Source organism: Bacillus rossius, chromosome 18 (assembly GCF_032445375.1).
Source record: "Bacillus rossius redtenbacheri isolate Brsri chromosome 18, Brsri_v3, whole genome shotgun sequence".
NCBI lineage: Eukaryota > Metazoa > Arthropoda > Insecta > Phasmatodea > Bacillidae > Bacillus > Bacillus rossius.
In genome coordinates, this window is record NC_086345.1 from 28,494,504 (window position 1) to 28,505,856 (window position 11,353).

At 39.1% G+C, this 11,353-nt stretch overlaps 1 protein-coding gene across 1 annotated transcript; it reads right to left on the reverse strand.

The window, feature by feature from the left end:
• Nucleotides 1-461: 461 nt before the first annotated feature.
• LOC134541300 (small ribosomal subunit protein mS33) lies at nt 462-2,362 on the reverse strand. The gene is made up of 2 exons (XM_063384623.1): nt 2,217-2,362; nt 462-1,633 (listed from the first exon to the last, which is right to left on the reverse strand). The coding sequence occupies exon 2, from the start codon at nt 1,602-1,604 to the stop codon at nt 1,266-1,268; it is 339 nt and encodes a 112-aa protein (XP_063240693.1). The 5' UTR covers nt 1,605-1,633; nt 2,217-2,362; the 3' UTR covers nt 462-1,265.
• Between the last annotated feature and the right edge of the window lie 8,991 nt (nt 2,363-11,353).

The window sequence follows — 11,353 nt, forward strand, 5'->3', positions numbered from 1 at the left end:
TATAAATGTTATAGAAATACTTGAGTCAGGAACTAAAGTTTTAATTTTATTATCAATTCAGTGTCGGCCTGCTCAGGATAAATCTGATTGGTGAAACACAACATTCCCCGATTTAAGGCTGGTATTATGTGGCGTAATTGATCGAGTGCAGAAATATTTACGAATCTGACAACAGAAGGTAAGTTACATTCAAACACTGCAATCATTTATCAGACAAAAATTGGGTTCCAACTCGACTTTGCAAAAAAAAAAAAAACACATTGTGTACCAAGAAGTAGGTAATCTTGTTTTTGCATCGTCGTTCTACTTATAACGTGGTTTAACTTCTTACTTCCTTAACTAGACACGTGGGTTCGCAGCGAACTGCCTGCCAGCACGCAACATGCAACACTAGGACTCGCTCCACAATATAAACTACATAAAAATTAAATGTAGAATTTGTGATCTCCATAAAAAAGTACTTTGCCTTATAAGTAGGTATTTATTTCCAAATTCCTACAAAACTTAAACAATACCTAAACACTTGTTCAGTACATAGTACAGAAACAGGTTTATTTATCGAAAATTCTACAAGTATGGTAACCCAATATAGGGTAAGGCATAGCTTGACTCTGTGTTTATAAACTTATGCAAGAAATTAACAAATGCCAGACGCAAAAATGCAACACAGACATCGACTAAATTACATTTTCCTGCATTTTGAACGAAAAAGCAGATGTGTGTAAGAGGCTATAATTGTCTTTTCATCTCGTGCATCACGTTTTAACTTTCTATATTATTGCACACAGCAAATTCTACTTTTAAATCAAACTTTTAAAAATTTGACATGTTTACAATTTTTTTTTTCTTTTTACAAAGAGAACCTAAAAGAATATATGAAACATTTCTGTAGCTTTACATTTTTAAGTTGTAGTGTTGGTGACTGTTGCAACTTCATGTTTTATAAATTACTGTAGTTTTCTTGCATTTGTAGTATTCTCTGCATGTATTTGGGAAGTTCAGTTTTGAAATGAAAAAAAAAAAAAATTACCGCTTCGTTAAATCCATCTATTTTTTTTACGACAGTTTGAATTTTAAGGTAGTTATTTTAATTTTTTGCCATGGCAGGGCTTAAACCATAATGTTTCCAAGGTTTCATGCCTCATCGAAGCCGGATGTTCATGGACAGGATCCGGCGGGAACATTCGGGAGGGAAAGGCCGGTAGTTTGGCGGGAGCCAATGGCCGCCTACGTGCGTAGCTGCTCGGAGCTAGGTCCCGCGCCGTCTACTTCCTCGAGGCCTTCTTGCCCTCGCCCTTCTTCGGCTTCACCTTTCCCCGCAGCGCTCGCAGCCGCTTCATCTCCTCCTTGAAGTCCTGGTGCTCGTCGCGGTACAGGCCGTAGTAGCGCAGCCGCATCATGAGGCGGTGCGTCTCCACGTGGCGCGGGTAGTACCGCACCAGCTCCGGCCGCAAGTGGATCGGCTTCTCGCTCAGCATCTTCACCACCTTGAGCGACTTGGAGTTGGTGGCCCGCACCACCTCCCCGAAGATCCTGCTACTCAGCTGGTTCATGCGGCGGGCGTAGTTGGTGCCCGCGCTGATCAGGTTCACGTACTTGAACATCCTGGCCGCACTGCGCTTTCAATCTGCTCCTGAAACAAACAAAAATTAAACTAAAGTAGTGGGATCACCCCGTGAAAACAAACTATCACTCTCTCTACACACGAGAAAATTCCCCTACTAGGAATATATAAGTGATCACCTTAATGCATTGCAAGAATTAAGGCACCACAACATATTATGGTATTATGCGCCTCTTATCTCAAAGACATTCTGGGATCGAAATCTGGTAGGCTACCGACCACGAATTTAAAAACGTAGGTCTGCACGACTAACACTCTATGTAACTTGGATAAAATAAATAACTAATGGATGTAATTAACTAAGAGCAATCAAAATTCTGTAAAACGTTTAATTTTGAAAAAAAAAAAAAATTATTTGAGATAATGTTTTTGGGTTGCCTCACCAAAATCCTTTACAACTTTTAACGTCAACAATCTAACTAAACTAAACCTAACCTAACCTAACCTAACCTAACCTAACCTAACCTAACATAACCTACAGATCGCACTGACTTAGAAAGAGAGCGCTTAAACTATAAGTAATTATATGGCAATACAGCTAATTTATATTTTAAAAATAATATACATGCAAACTAATTCATGTCCTGATCACCTTCAAAACACTTTGGTTGCAATAATTAAATACCACTTAATATCATTTTTGTTCTGAAGCTTTTATAGCCATCACAAAAAAAATGAAATTACCATAGATATTATAATCATGAGATAACACTGTAACCGTGGTAGTAAAAAAAAAGTATATCATTGACTTGACACGTTATTTGATCGATTCCACCCCACCCCCATATTGTTAAAAATTTCTAAATTCCTGAAGCCTCCTCCTTAGGTCCTTCCCTCCTTTCACATCCAATATCTTCTCCTCGAGACCATTCCACTCCCGCCCGTCCTCCCCCGGAATACTTGCCTTCATCTCTTAATAATAATAATAACAATTTACACCTGCAATTGGGCTTCCGCCCGGTGGCAAGGAGTTCCCACCCCCCAACTACCATCACTCCTCCCCCCTCTGGAGCCTCCTTCGTAAGTCCTTCCCTCCTCACAGATCCAGTGTCCTCCCCTCAAGTTCGCCTCCACTCCTTCTGGATCTTCCACTGAAATTCCCAATGTGGGAACCATCGTTAAAAAATACGGGTAGATGACTAAGGTGGCTAATGAGGTAAGGATGTCTGTCTGCGTTGAGAGACTCGCATCATGCAAGGGATACAGCACTGCGGGGTGTTGGGCGCTGTTCGGCTGGTGGGATAGGGTACGTCCTATTCTTGGTTGTCCTGGAATTTCACATTTGAGTCGGGGTGATGGGACAGCTCGTCTGACAGCCTGTTTTCCAGCCCAATGACTCAACTGTGAACCTGTAAACCTGCCCCTGGGCGGAATCCAGTCACCATGGACGTGAACATGGTGGTAGGGTTCCCATTGAGTTGGTGTCATAGAGTTTAAAGGTCGACGAAAATTGACTCGTCTGTGACCAGACACGACAGGGTGTCACACTCCCAGGACTGCTGCTTAAACAAGGCGAGGACTTGATCTGCTGCTTCCATCCTCCAGAACTTTGTTTTAGGGAAGAGGAGGTCGGTCGTAGTTTTAGTTATGAATGTATGACCGAAGATAGTTCAGCAGCCCCATTAGCTTTTGCAGCTTCTCTAGCCTCATTGCCGTCGTACGAAAACCAGAGCCAGTTGGTGTTCACGTCATAGACTAGATAAACCAATCGTTCAGATTGGCTGTGGCAAACTTACCGACATAACCATCCTGGACGCGGATTATCATTGTCTGGAATGTCGTTAGGGCGTCAATCAGTTGGTAACATTACTTAAGCGAGCGAAAATTTTACTGGGAATTGTTTTAGTACATTCGTGAGTAAGGGAACACAGCCCACCTCGTGAGTCATTTGTTTTTTTAATATTGTTTAGTTTAGAATTAATTCATTTCTAGAGTTTGGTAAATACTTTTAATTTGTGATTCTATCGTAATTGACAAAGTTATTTATTATAACAATATTCTGGACGGATTGACGATATTTAACTCTAAAGTAAAATAAGATGTAGGGAGTTCGTAACTGGTGTGAAAGTTCCATTAATAAACTCTTGGAGAAAGCACTGTCTCGTTTTTTTGTAACAATTTGTCTGGAACACAGATTTGCAGCAGAAGACCGACGTATTGTAGGTAGATTTCATTGTTCTTTCTTAAAGGCAATTTAAAAAATTCATCCTAAAAAATTTTCCTCCTAGGTGGCAGGGGCAGAGACACACGTGACTAGGAACCCTCGCAAATGTCCTAGCACTCTGATGCCCTCTCGTCAATAATTGGACGCCAGTATAACCATACCTAAACCTGACATTCAACCTACCTTCCACATTGTCTTGCAGTAGCATGTACCTATACAGGATGCTCCAGTGGGAAGTGGTTGAAAACATTTAACAACCCCCTTAGTGCTAGTGAAGGAAATGGGGTGGGATTCTTATAAGGTGAAACAAACACAGGCTAGCCAGGATGTACTGGGTATTTAATTGTGTGGGGGAAGCGGAAAGCTGGGTCATAGGGTTAAGAGTGAGAAATCTAGTAATAGGGAGAACTCAATAAAGGTTTTGAGAAAGAGGTTAAGTTAGAGTTACGGCTTTTCTGTAAAAATATAATTATGAAATCCTGAAAGTATTTTTTTTAAAACACTACAGATCTTCCTGTATTTAACCTAAAAACAGTGTTTGCAAATTCTTACTAGATTCTGAGAATTGTATAGAGGTAAAGTGGTGTATCGACGCCAGTATAACATTGCCGCCATGTATAACTCTGTGGCTCTGTTTTAGTACTAGTTACAAGTTTGGTTTCATAATAAAAAGAAAATTAGTCCCGTTTGTAATCTAATACATGTTTTTGTGTGATTGCAACTATAAACATTAACAGTAATTTTTTACAACATGTATAAAATTTATCCCTTTATCCTGATGGCATGATCACTTAGACACTTAACATGCTTGCTGTGTTAATTTAGTATGTCAAAAGATCCTTATTAAACGAAAACTAGAATATCATGAATAAGAACTAATTATTTCAGGAGTTGTGTAAAATATTTCTTTCATATTTACGTTACAAACATAATTCATTGTTATATCACAAGTTTTTGTCAAATCCAGGATCTTTTGACACAGCAGACTGTGCCTTCTGCTGTTTTCGTTCGGGAAGCGTAGGCAACGTCTGCCACATTTCACTGCTCGGAAAACAAAAAAATTTGCTAGCATAACGACTTGAGGGGGTGTTTTGGAGGGAAAGGGAGAAATACAAAAAAAAAAAAATATTCATTCAGTTTTAATTAATTAATTTTCTTAACTATTCAGGTTCAGTGAACATTCATTTTATTTCACAGTTTGTTAAATTCTTGATAGGTTTTTTTTCTTTCTTTTTTTGCGCGTGAACATGAACGTTTTGAGAGTGAAAAATTTGGTTGGATTATAATGAGTGATGATTTAAAAAAAAAAAAAAAAAATTACTGCAGGATGCTGATAAAAAAAACTACCTCTCCTTTAAAAATGTATCTTGTACAAATCGCAGCTCCGGGAGAGTCCTGCCCGCAGGCCCGGGGCGAGTGATGCGCGGCTGAAGGATGCGCCGGGAGAGGACGCGGCAAGATGTGCCAGTGCTGGCAACATGTCGCTCCGCCGGCGGTGTCCCAGCGCCCTCCTGCTGCTCCTGGCCGCGGCGGGGCTGATCGCGGCGCTCTTCTTCGTGAGGCGCATGAAGCACCTGTACGACGACCACCAGAAGTTCCACCGCCTGCAGGGCTACCAGCAGTTCGTGAGTTCGTCTTCGGCGGCCGGGCAACGCTCGTACACGGAGACATGCAAAATTCGCGGATTCATTTCGCGATAGGCTAGCGTCAAAACAACTACACCTTCGTACCGCTTCTGCGAGATTGGCCCACATTTTATCCGGGGAACTGTGAGCCAATGGGAAAACACTAAAGCAAGAAAGTGCCGAATCACGGACAGCCTAGTTGAGACGTCTCACGCGTCAGTAGCCAATGAACAGGTGTCATTTCCGCGAGTATTTAAAGGACTGTGGAGTCTATCCTAACGAATCTGCGAATTTTGCAGGTCTCTACTCAATACAGTTACAAGAAATAAAATAGCAATTGCTGGTTTTTTAAAATCTTTATAACAAAAAAATGCATTGGTTTGTAGATTGCAATCAACCACAATACTTACGTAGTTGTAACATTATTTCCTCCCCCAGTTCATTCAATGAAATACATTAGCATTATATTTGTTAGCATTAGCATTATCTTGTGTGCATGAAACAAGTGAGTAAGGAATTCTTCTGAATTGATACTTTCCAATTAAACAGGTTTAAAAAAAAAAAAAATTGTGAATTCACTTGTTTGATCTGTTGAGAAATGAAAACAGATGTTCTTAAACTTGGATGAATTTTTCTTTTTTCGAGTCTTGGTGAAAGCGATGTTGGGGGCGCACGCGGGCCGGGGACCCGGGTTCCAGCGCTGCTTCGGACATCCTGGTTTCGGTTGCCTGGTTTCCTCTAAATAGTTCCGGACATCAGCTCGTGTGGTTTCTCTCGCTGAGCCTTTGTCAGTTACATGTACTTCCCTGACATGCATGCTGTGTGTTTCCATCTCTTACGATCTCGACGGGACATTAAGCTCAATCGGAAAAATAACCTATTGCACGCAACAGCAGAAATATGGAAAAACCAAAAAAAGTTGGGGAATATTAAGTAATAGGAAAGTCAGGAAATTTTTTTAGGTAGTTAGGGAATTTTTTTGTGTAGTCAGGGAACAAAAATCAGTAATTTTTCTCTAAAAACTGTATTTATATAATGAATCATTTTGAGCAGTGTTTTTCCGAAATTTGAACAGTAATTCAGAACCGAATAAATTCTTCAAGAGTTTTTTTTATGTATGCGCAATATTCAGACCAGTTCACAGCTCTGCTGGGGAGGTGTGGGTTGTAACAGCTGCTAGGTGACTGACGGGACTGTAGCGCGGGGGAAGTGGGGGCGTGACCCTGGGTGAATTCAAACACACACTTATTATACACCGCTTGGAAAAATTGGGAAAAAGGAAAGTTTTGAAAATTTTTCATTTTGTTCATTAAGTCTTAACATGTATATGTAAGTACTCACTGATATCGAAGTTTAAAAAATATATATGTTGTAATCTACGTTAAAAATATTTGTAGCTGTTTCAGGATTTCTTAAAATTCTCTTTTTTAATTAGGTGAGAAACAGAGTTTGACATTTTTTAAGGCCATCGGATGTAGGCTGACCACAGTCGTGTGTGCAGTTGGAGGAGGTGTCGGAGGGCATGGAGACCCTGGAGCGGTCGGCGAACCGCTCCGTCGAGAAGCTGCAGCGCCTGAACGCAGCGCTGCAGCGGGACGCCGGGAGCCGCGGCCGGTGACGCCGGCCCCGCCCGACCGGGCCCCCCGGGAGCGGCCCCCCGGGGGCCTCCCCCGCCGGAGCTGCCGCGCCGCCGCCGCGCTGACGTCGCCTGGACGTCGTCTCTGCCGTGCACTGTAGCGCGCGGAGAGCCAGATACCACAAGCAGACAATCCACGACCTGCGAGAGCCACACTGCATGTGTGTGTGTGTGTGTTTGCAAGCTGGAAATATATTATGGACGTAGTTATGCAAAAAAGGAACCAACCCACATGAAACCTATTCTGAGTATTTTGAAGTTAAAAGTTAATTATAAATTGTAATTCATCCTATTGATAATATAATGTGGTCTAGTATAAATACTGATATAATAGCGACAACGGTACGATCAACCTTGTACTATTTTAATTTATTTTCAAATAAAATATAACAAAATTGTGGGTTGGTTCCTTTTTGCATAACTACGTCCATTTCAAGCTTGTTTTGTTACATGTCCTCTTGTACGGCTAACTCCGATTTTCGTCACCACCCCAGATTGACTTCGGGCGTACGAGGTTCTACTGTTGTAATGTAAACACTCTTCGCTTCAAAGTCGTGGTACGTGGTCGTACACACTGTACTGTAGTACGTTGTACAAAACTTCATTGCCTACATTCATAATTAACACGTTTTTTTTCCCCGCCTTTCAGAACATTGATATTGTTTACGTTATCATTTTTCTACTGTTGATTTGTGCGAAGTTTTTGTTAACATTAAATCTCGTTATCGTTACCTCGCTAGCGATTTCCATGCTGCCGAATACTGATACCGGACTTAACTGCCTCTTGTGAAACGTGGAAACCAGCTAAGGTTGGATTGCTAAAGTAAAAAAAAAAAAATTGCAGTTAAGTTAGTCGATTCAACATACTACTTGTGCTACCAGCCATTTTCAAATAATAAGTAACTTTCTGAAACACCACTCAAAACCATTCTGGGCATAGCAACTTAATATAAAAAGTAAATTATATTGAACTTCTGTGGTGTAGAGCTAGTTTCATTTTTTTTTTTTTTTTTTTTAAATATTGAGTTCACTATGTAAAGAAAGGAATTTGTACATACTATTTGAACTCTTACTTGGAGTGCTGATAGCATTGGTTTTATGCAGGTTTGGCAGTGTTTGATAGAGCAGTACAGTAGAACCCTGTTATAACGTTTTTCGAGGGGAGCAAAAGTAAAAAAAAAAAAAAAAGCAACATTATTAGCAGGGAAATGTTATATGCAGGAAATATCAATTTAGCATTTGTCAGTGTTTGTACCTTTTACTACTAGACTCATCAGCTATGTAAATAAATACGTAATGTTAAAAACCACTGATGGGTTAACTCGATGCTCGAATTTGCTTAACCAAGCCAACAATTTTTCTTCGATTCTGTTTGTTTTTTCAGCTTCTATTTTATTTGTCTTTTAAGACACATTGCCACACTTCAGTAAAATTGCCTCACGATTCATGACAGTGATGTCTATCTAGTGTGGAGGTGCCTACGTCCAATTCCTTCGCCACTTGAAGGTTTTTTTTTTTGTGATTCCTAGTTACCAATTAGATAATTCAAATCTATCAGCAATAAAAAAATGCTTTTTTTTTGCCATTGCGAAATAGTTGGCAAACTGAAAATACACCAGAATGGCGAGGTAAGGAAGTTTTTTTTTTCAAGACAAGGGTGCCAACTGTGAACGTTGCGTATCTTCAGTGTATATCGACTACACAGCATTAGCCAGCACTACATTTAGTTTTTGCATACAATCCTACATGTATGTTATTATAACAAGTAATTGTAAACAAAAACATATGTAAAGTAAACAGTTTTCACATGTTCAACTTCACGGATGGGATAAGTGTTTAAATAGTTAGGGTCGCAAAAACTTTTTTTTTTGCATTTATGGACTTTAAGAAAGCAAACGTTATAAGCAGGAAATGCACCATTCAGGAAACGTTATAAACAGGAAATTAATGCATTGTTCTTATGAGGGATATGTCGGGACTTAAATGATATGATGCTGTAAGCAGGAAAACATAACAGGGTTGTACTGTACTGTGTTTGATGCCGCACGTACGTTGTTGCGACTAGTGTAAACAAGTGCGGACATGCAGGAAACTACGTGCAGTCAAGTAGTGTATTATAAAAGTTATGTTTGAGGTATTGTTTATGTAAAAGTGTCTAACGTGATTTGTGTTTTTGTGGCTTGTACTGACTCATGTAAAAAAAAAAAAAAAAAAATTACAAATGGTGGCCTTTCCCCTTAGAAATACAGTAAGTAACCAGCGTAATACTCTTCACGTAGATGTTGCTTGCTGAGTACGTAAGTTGTAATACGTGTACGCGTATAGCTTTTGTTTGCCATTGCTTTAATTTATTGAAATATTGTGTGACAGTTATCTGTGTTTGTGTGTGTTTATGTATGTAAGCACAATTGTTTTATAGTCATATTAATTTACATATTCATTGTGCGTGCAATATTGTTATCTGATAAGCCTAATCAGCCAGTAAGTTTGATGGTATGCAGTGCAACTGTTATGCACTTTCAGTATCCTTTTTCTTCAAACGCAATGAAATGTCTCGACCTAAATGAAGAAAGGTGGTGCCCACGTCGATAGGAAATCAATATCCGGCTAATGAACCCGAACTCACTAATCAGTTTTAGAAAGTAATTTTGTTTATGTGCAGTCGAGCAATAAACTTAAACTATTTTAAAACAAACTAGCGACGCCACTCCAACGCATGCGCTAGCGGTCGAATGGGAAGGCGTAAGGAGGGGGATAGTTACGTTGCGTAGCATGCTATATGCTGGGTGTAACGGCCGGAAGGGCAGACAGCAGGTTTGAAGTGGAAATGTCACAGCTGCGATGCTACGGAATTCTCGTAACGCTGCTTGTGTTTGTCTAATCCTAGGTGTGTGTTGTTTTTTATTTCCATTTGAGATCATACCCGCATTCTCACTATTCTCAATTACTATCTCTTGTACAATAAATAAATGCTAATAATTTATCTCCATCTACACCCAATAAACAAGAAGTTCCAAAATCTGTCGCTGGTGGACTCCGCACACACACTTTGTAGTTTTGGAAACATTATTACAAACGTGTGTGGAATTGTGGCTCCCTCCTTGGTCCTGATGTGGCCGCAGTCTTTGTTAACTTGCTGTCGAGTTTGCCGACCTGCCCGCGGCGTCACCTTCCGCTGTGCGATCTCAGCAAGTTCGTGTTTAAAACATTGCAGACGCCTTCTTGCCCTGTGATAGGCCAGCGCTTATTTACACCCTCCTCAGATACATCACATCCGTGCATACAAGTTTTGTGTGATGCAAAGTGTGGCCCACCAAAGAATAAAATTTAATTTTTTCAAGATATACTAGATGAACAAACCAACTGAACAGCCATGCAATAGGCAGTTAGTGCGTGTTTTGGCAGAAACTAGAATATTTTTGTAGTTTATGAGAGTGCATTCAACATGTAACAGGATCAAAGTAGAGGCAAAGATATTTTTTTTTTTAATTCTTTGTCTCATTTTTTTTGAATTCGAGATTGTCTAGTGTTCAAGGTGGTTGTGTGAAGTCATGGTAGTGAAATTTAAAATATTGTGTTACTAAAATGTTTTGTTTGAAAATAATAAGCTTTTGCTAACTGCATTATTGACTGTATGATATATAATTAAAGTTGAAGGTACGCCAATATCATTGCGCTGCAAAGTTTATTGACAGTAATAAATAATTTTTGTTTTATTTGTAATCAAAGCCTTATGGGTTTATTAGTTTGGCAAATCATTAATATTTAAAGATATTATGTATTTTTGATATTAATGTATATGTACTTTAGTTTTGGAAATAGAAATGTTTTATGAAGTTTGAGCTTTGAGAAATTATTATATGTATGCATTTTGCCATTAAATATAAGTAAGCTTGCTTTGTAGCTAAATTAGCAGAAGGATAATATTTAAAATTTATATTTTCTTCAGTTAATGAGTTATATTTGCCCTAACGCGAAGGCCTTGTATCAGTAATTGTACACCTCCAATTTTCTTCATTTTGATATACATTAAGTTTAATATTTATGAGTGTCGAACATTATGTGGTTGAGATAACTTCTTGAAATGTGCTGAACATAGCTTTTTGCAGGAGATTAACTTTTCTTCCCTAAAATAATATATTTGATGAATATGAAAGTGTGGATAACTTAATTATTATTATTATTATTTTTTAAACTGGAAATGTTCTACTACTGAAGTAAGACCTTCGTTTGATAATTGAAATAGGAACATATACTACTACTAAAATTTGTTTCATTTAATTTTATTTGTGTGATTGTTGGTC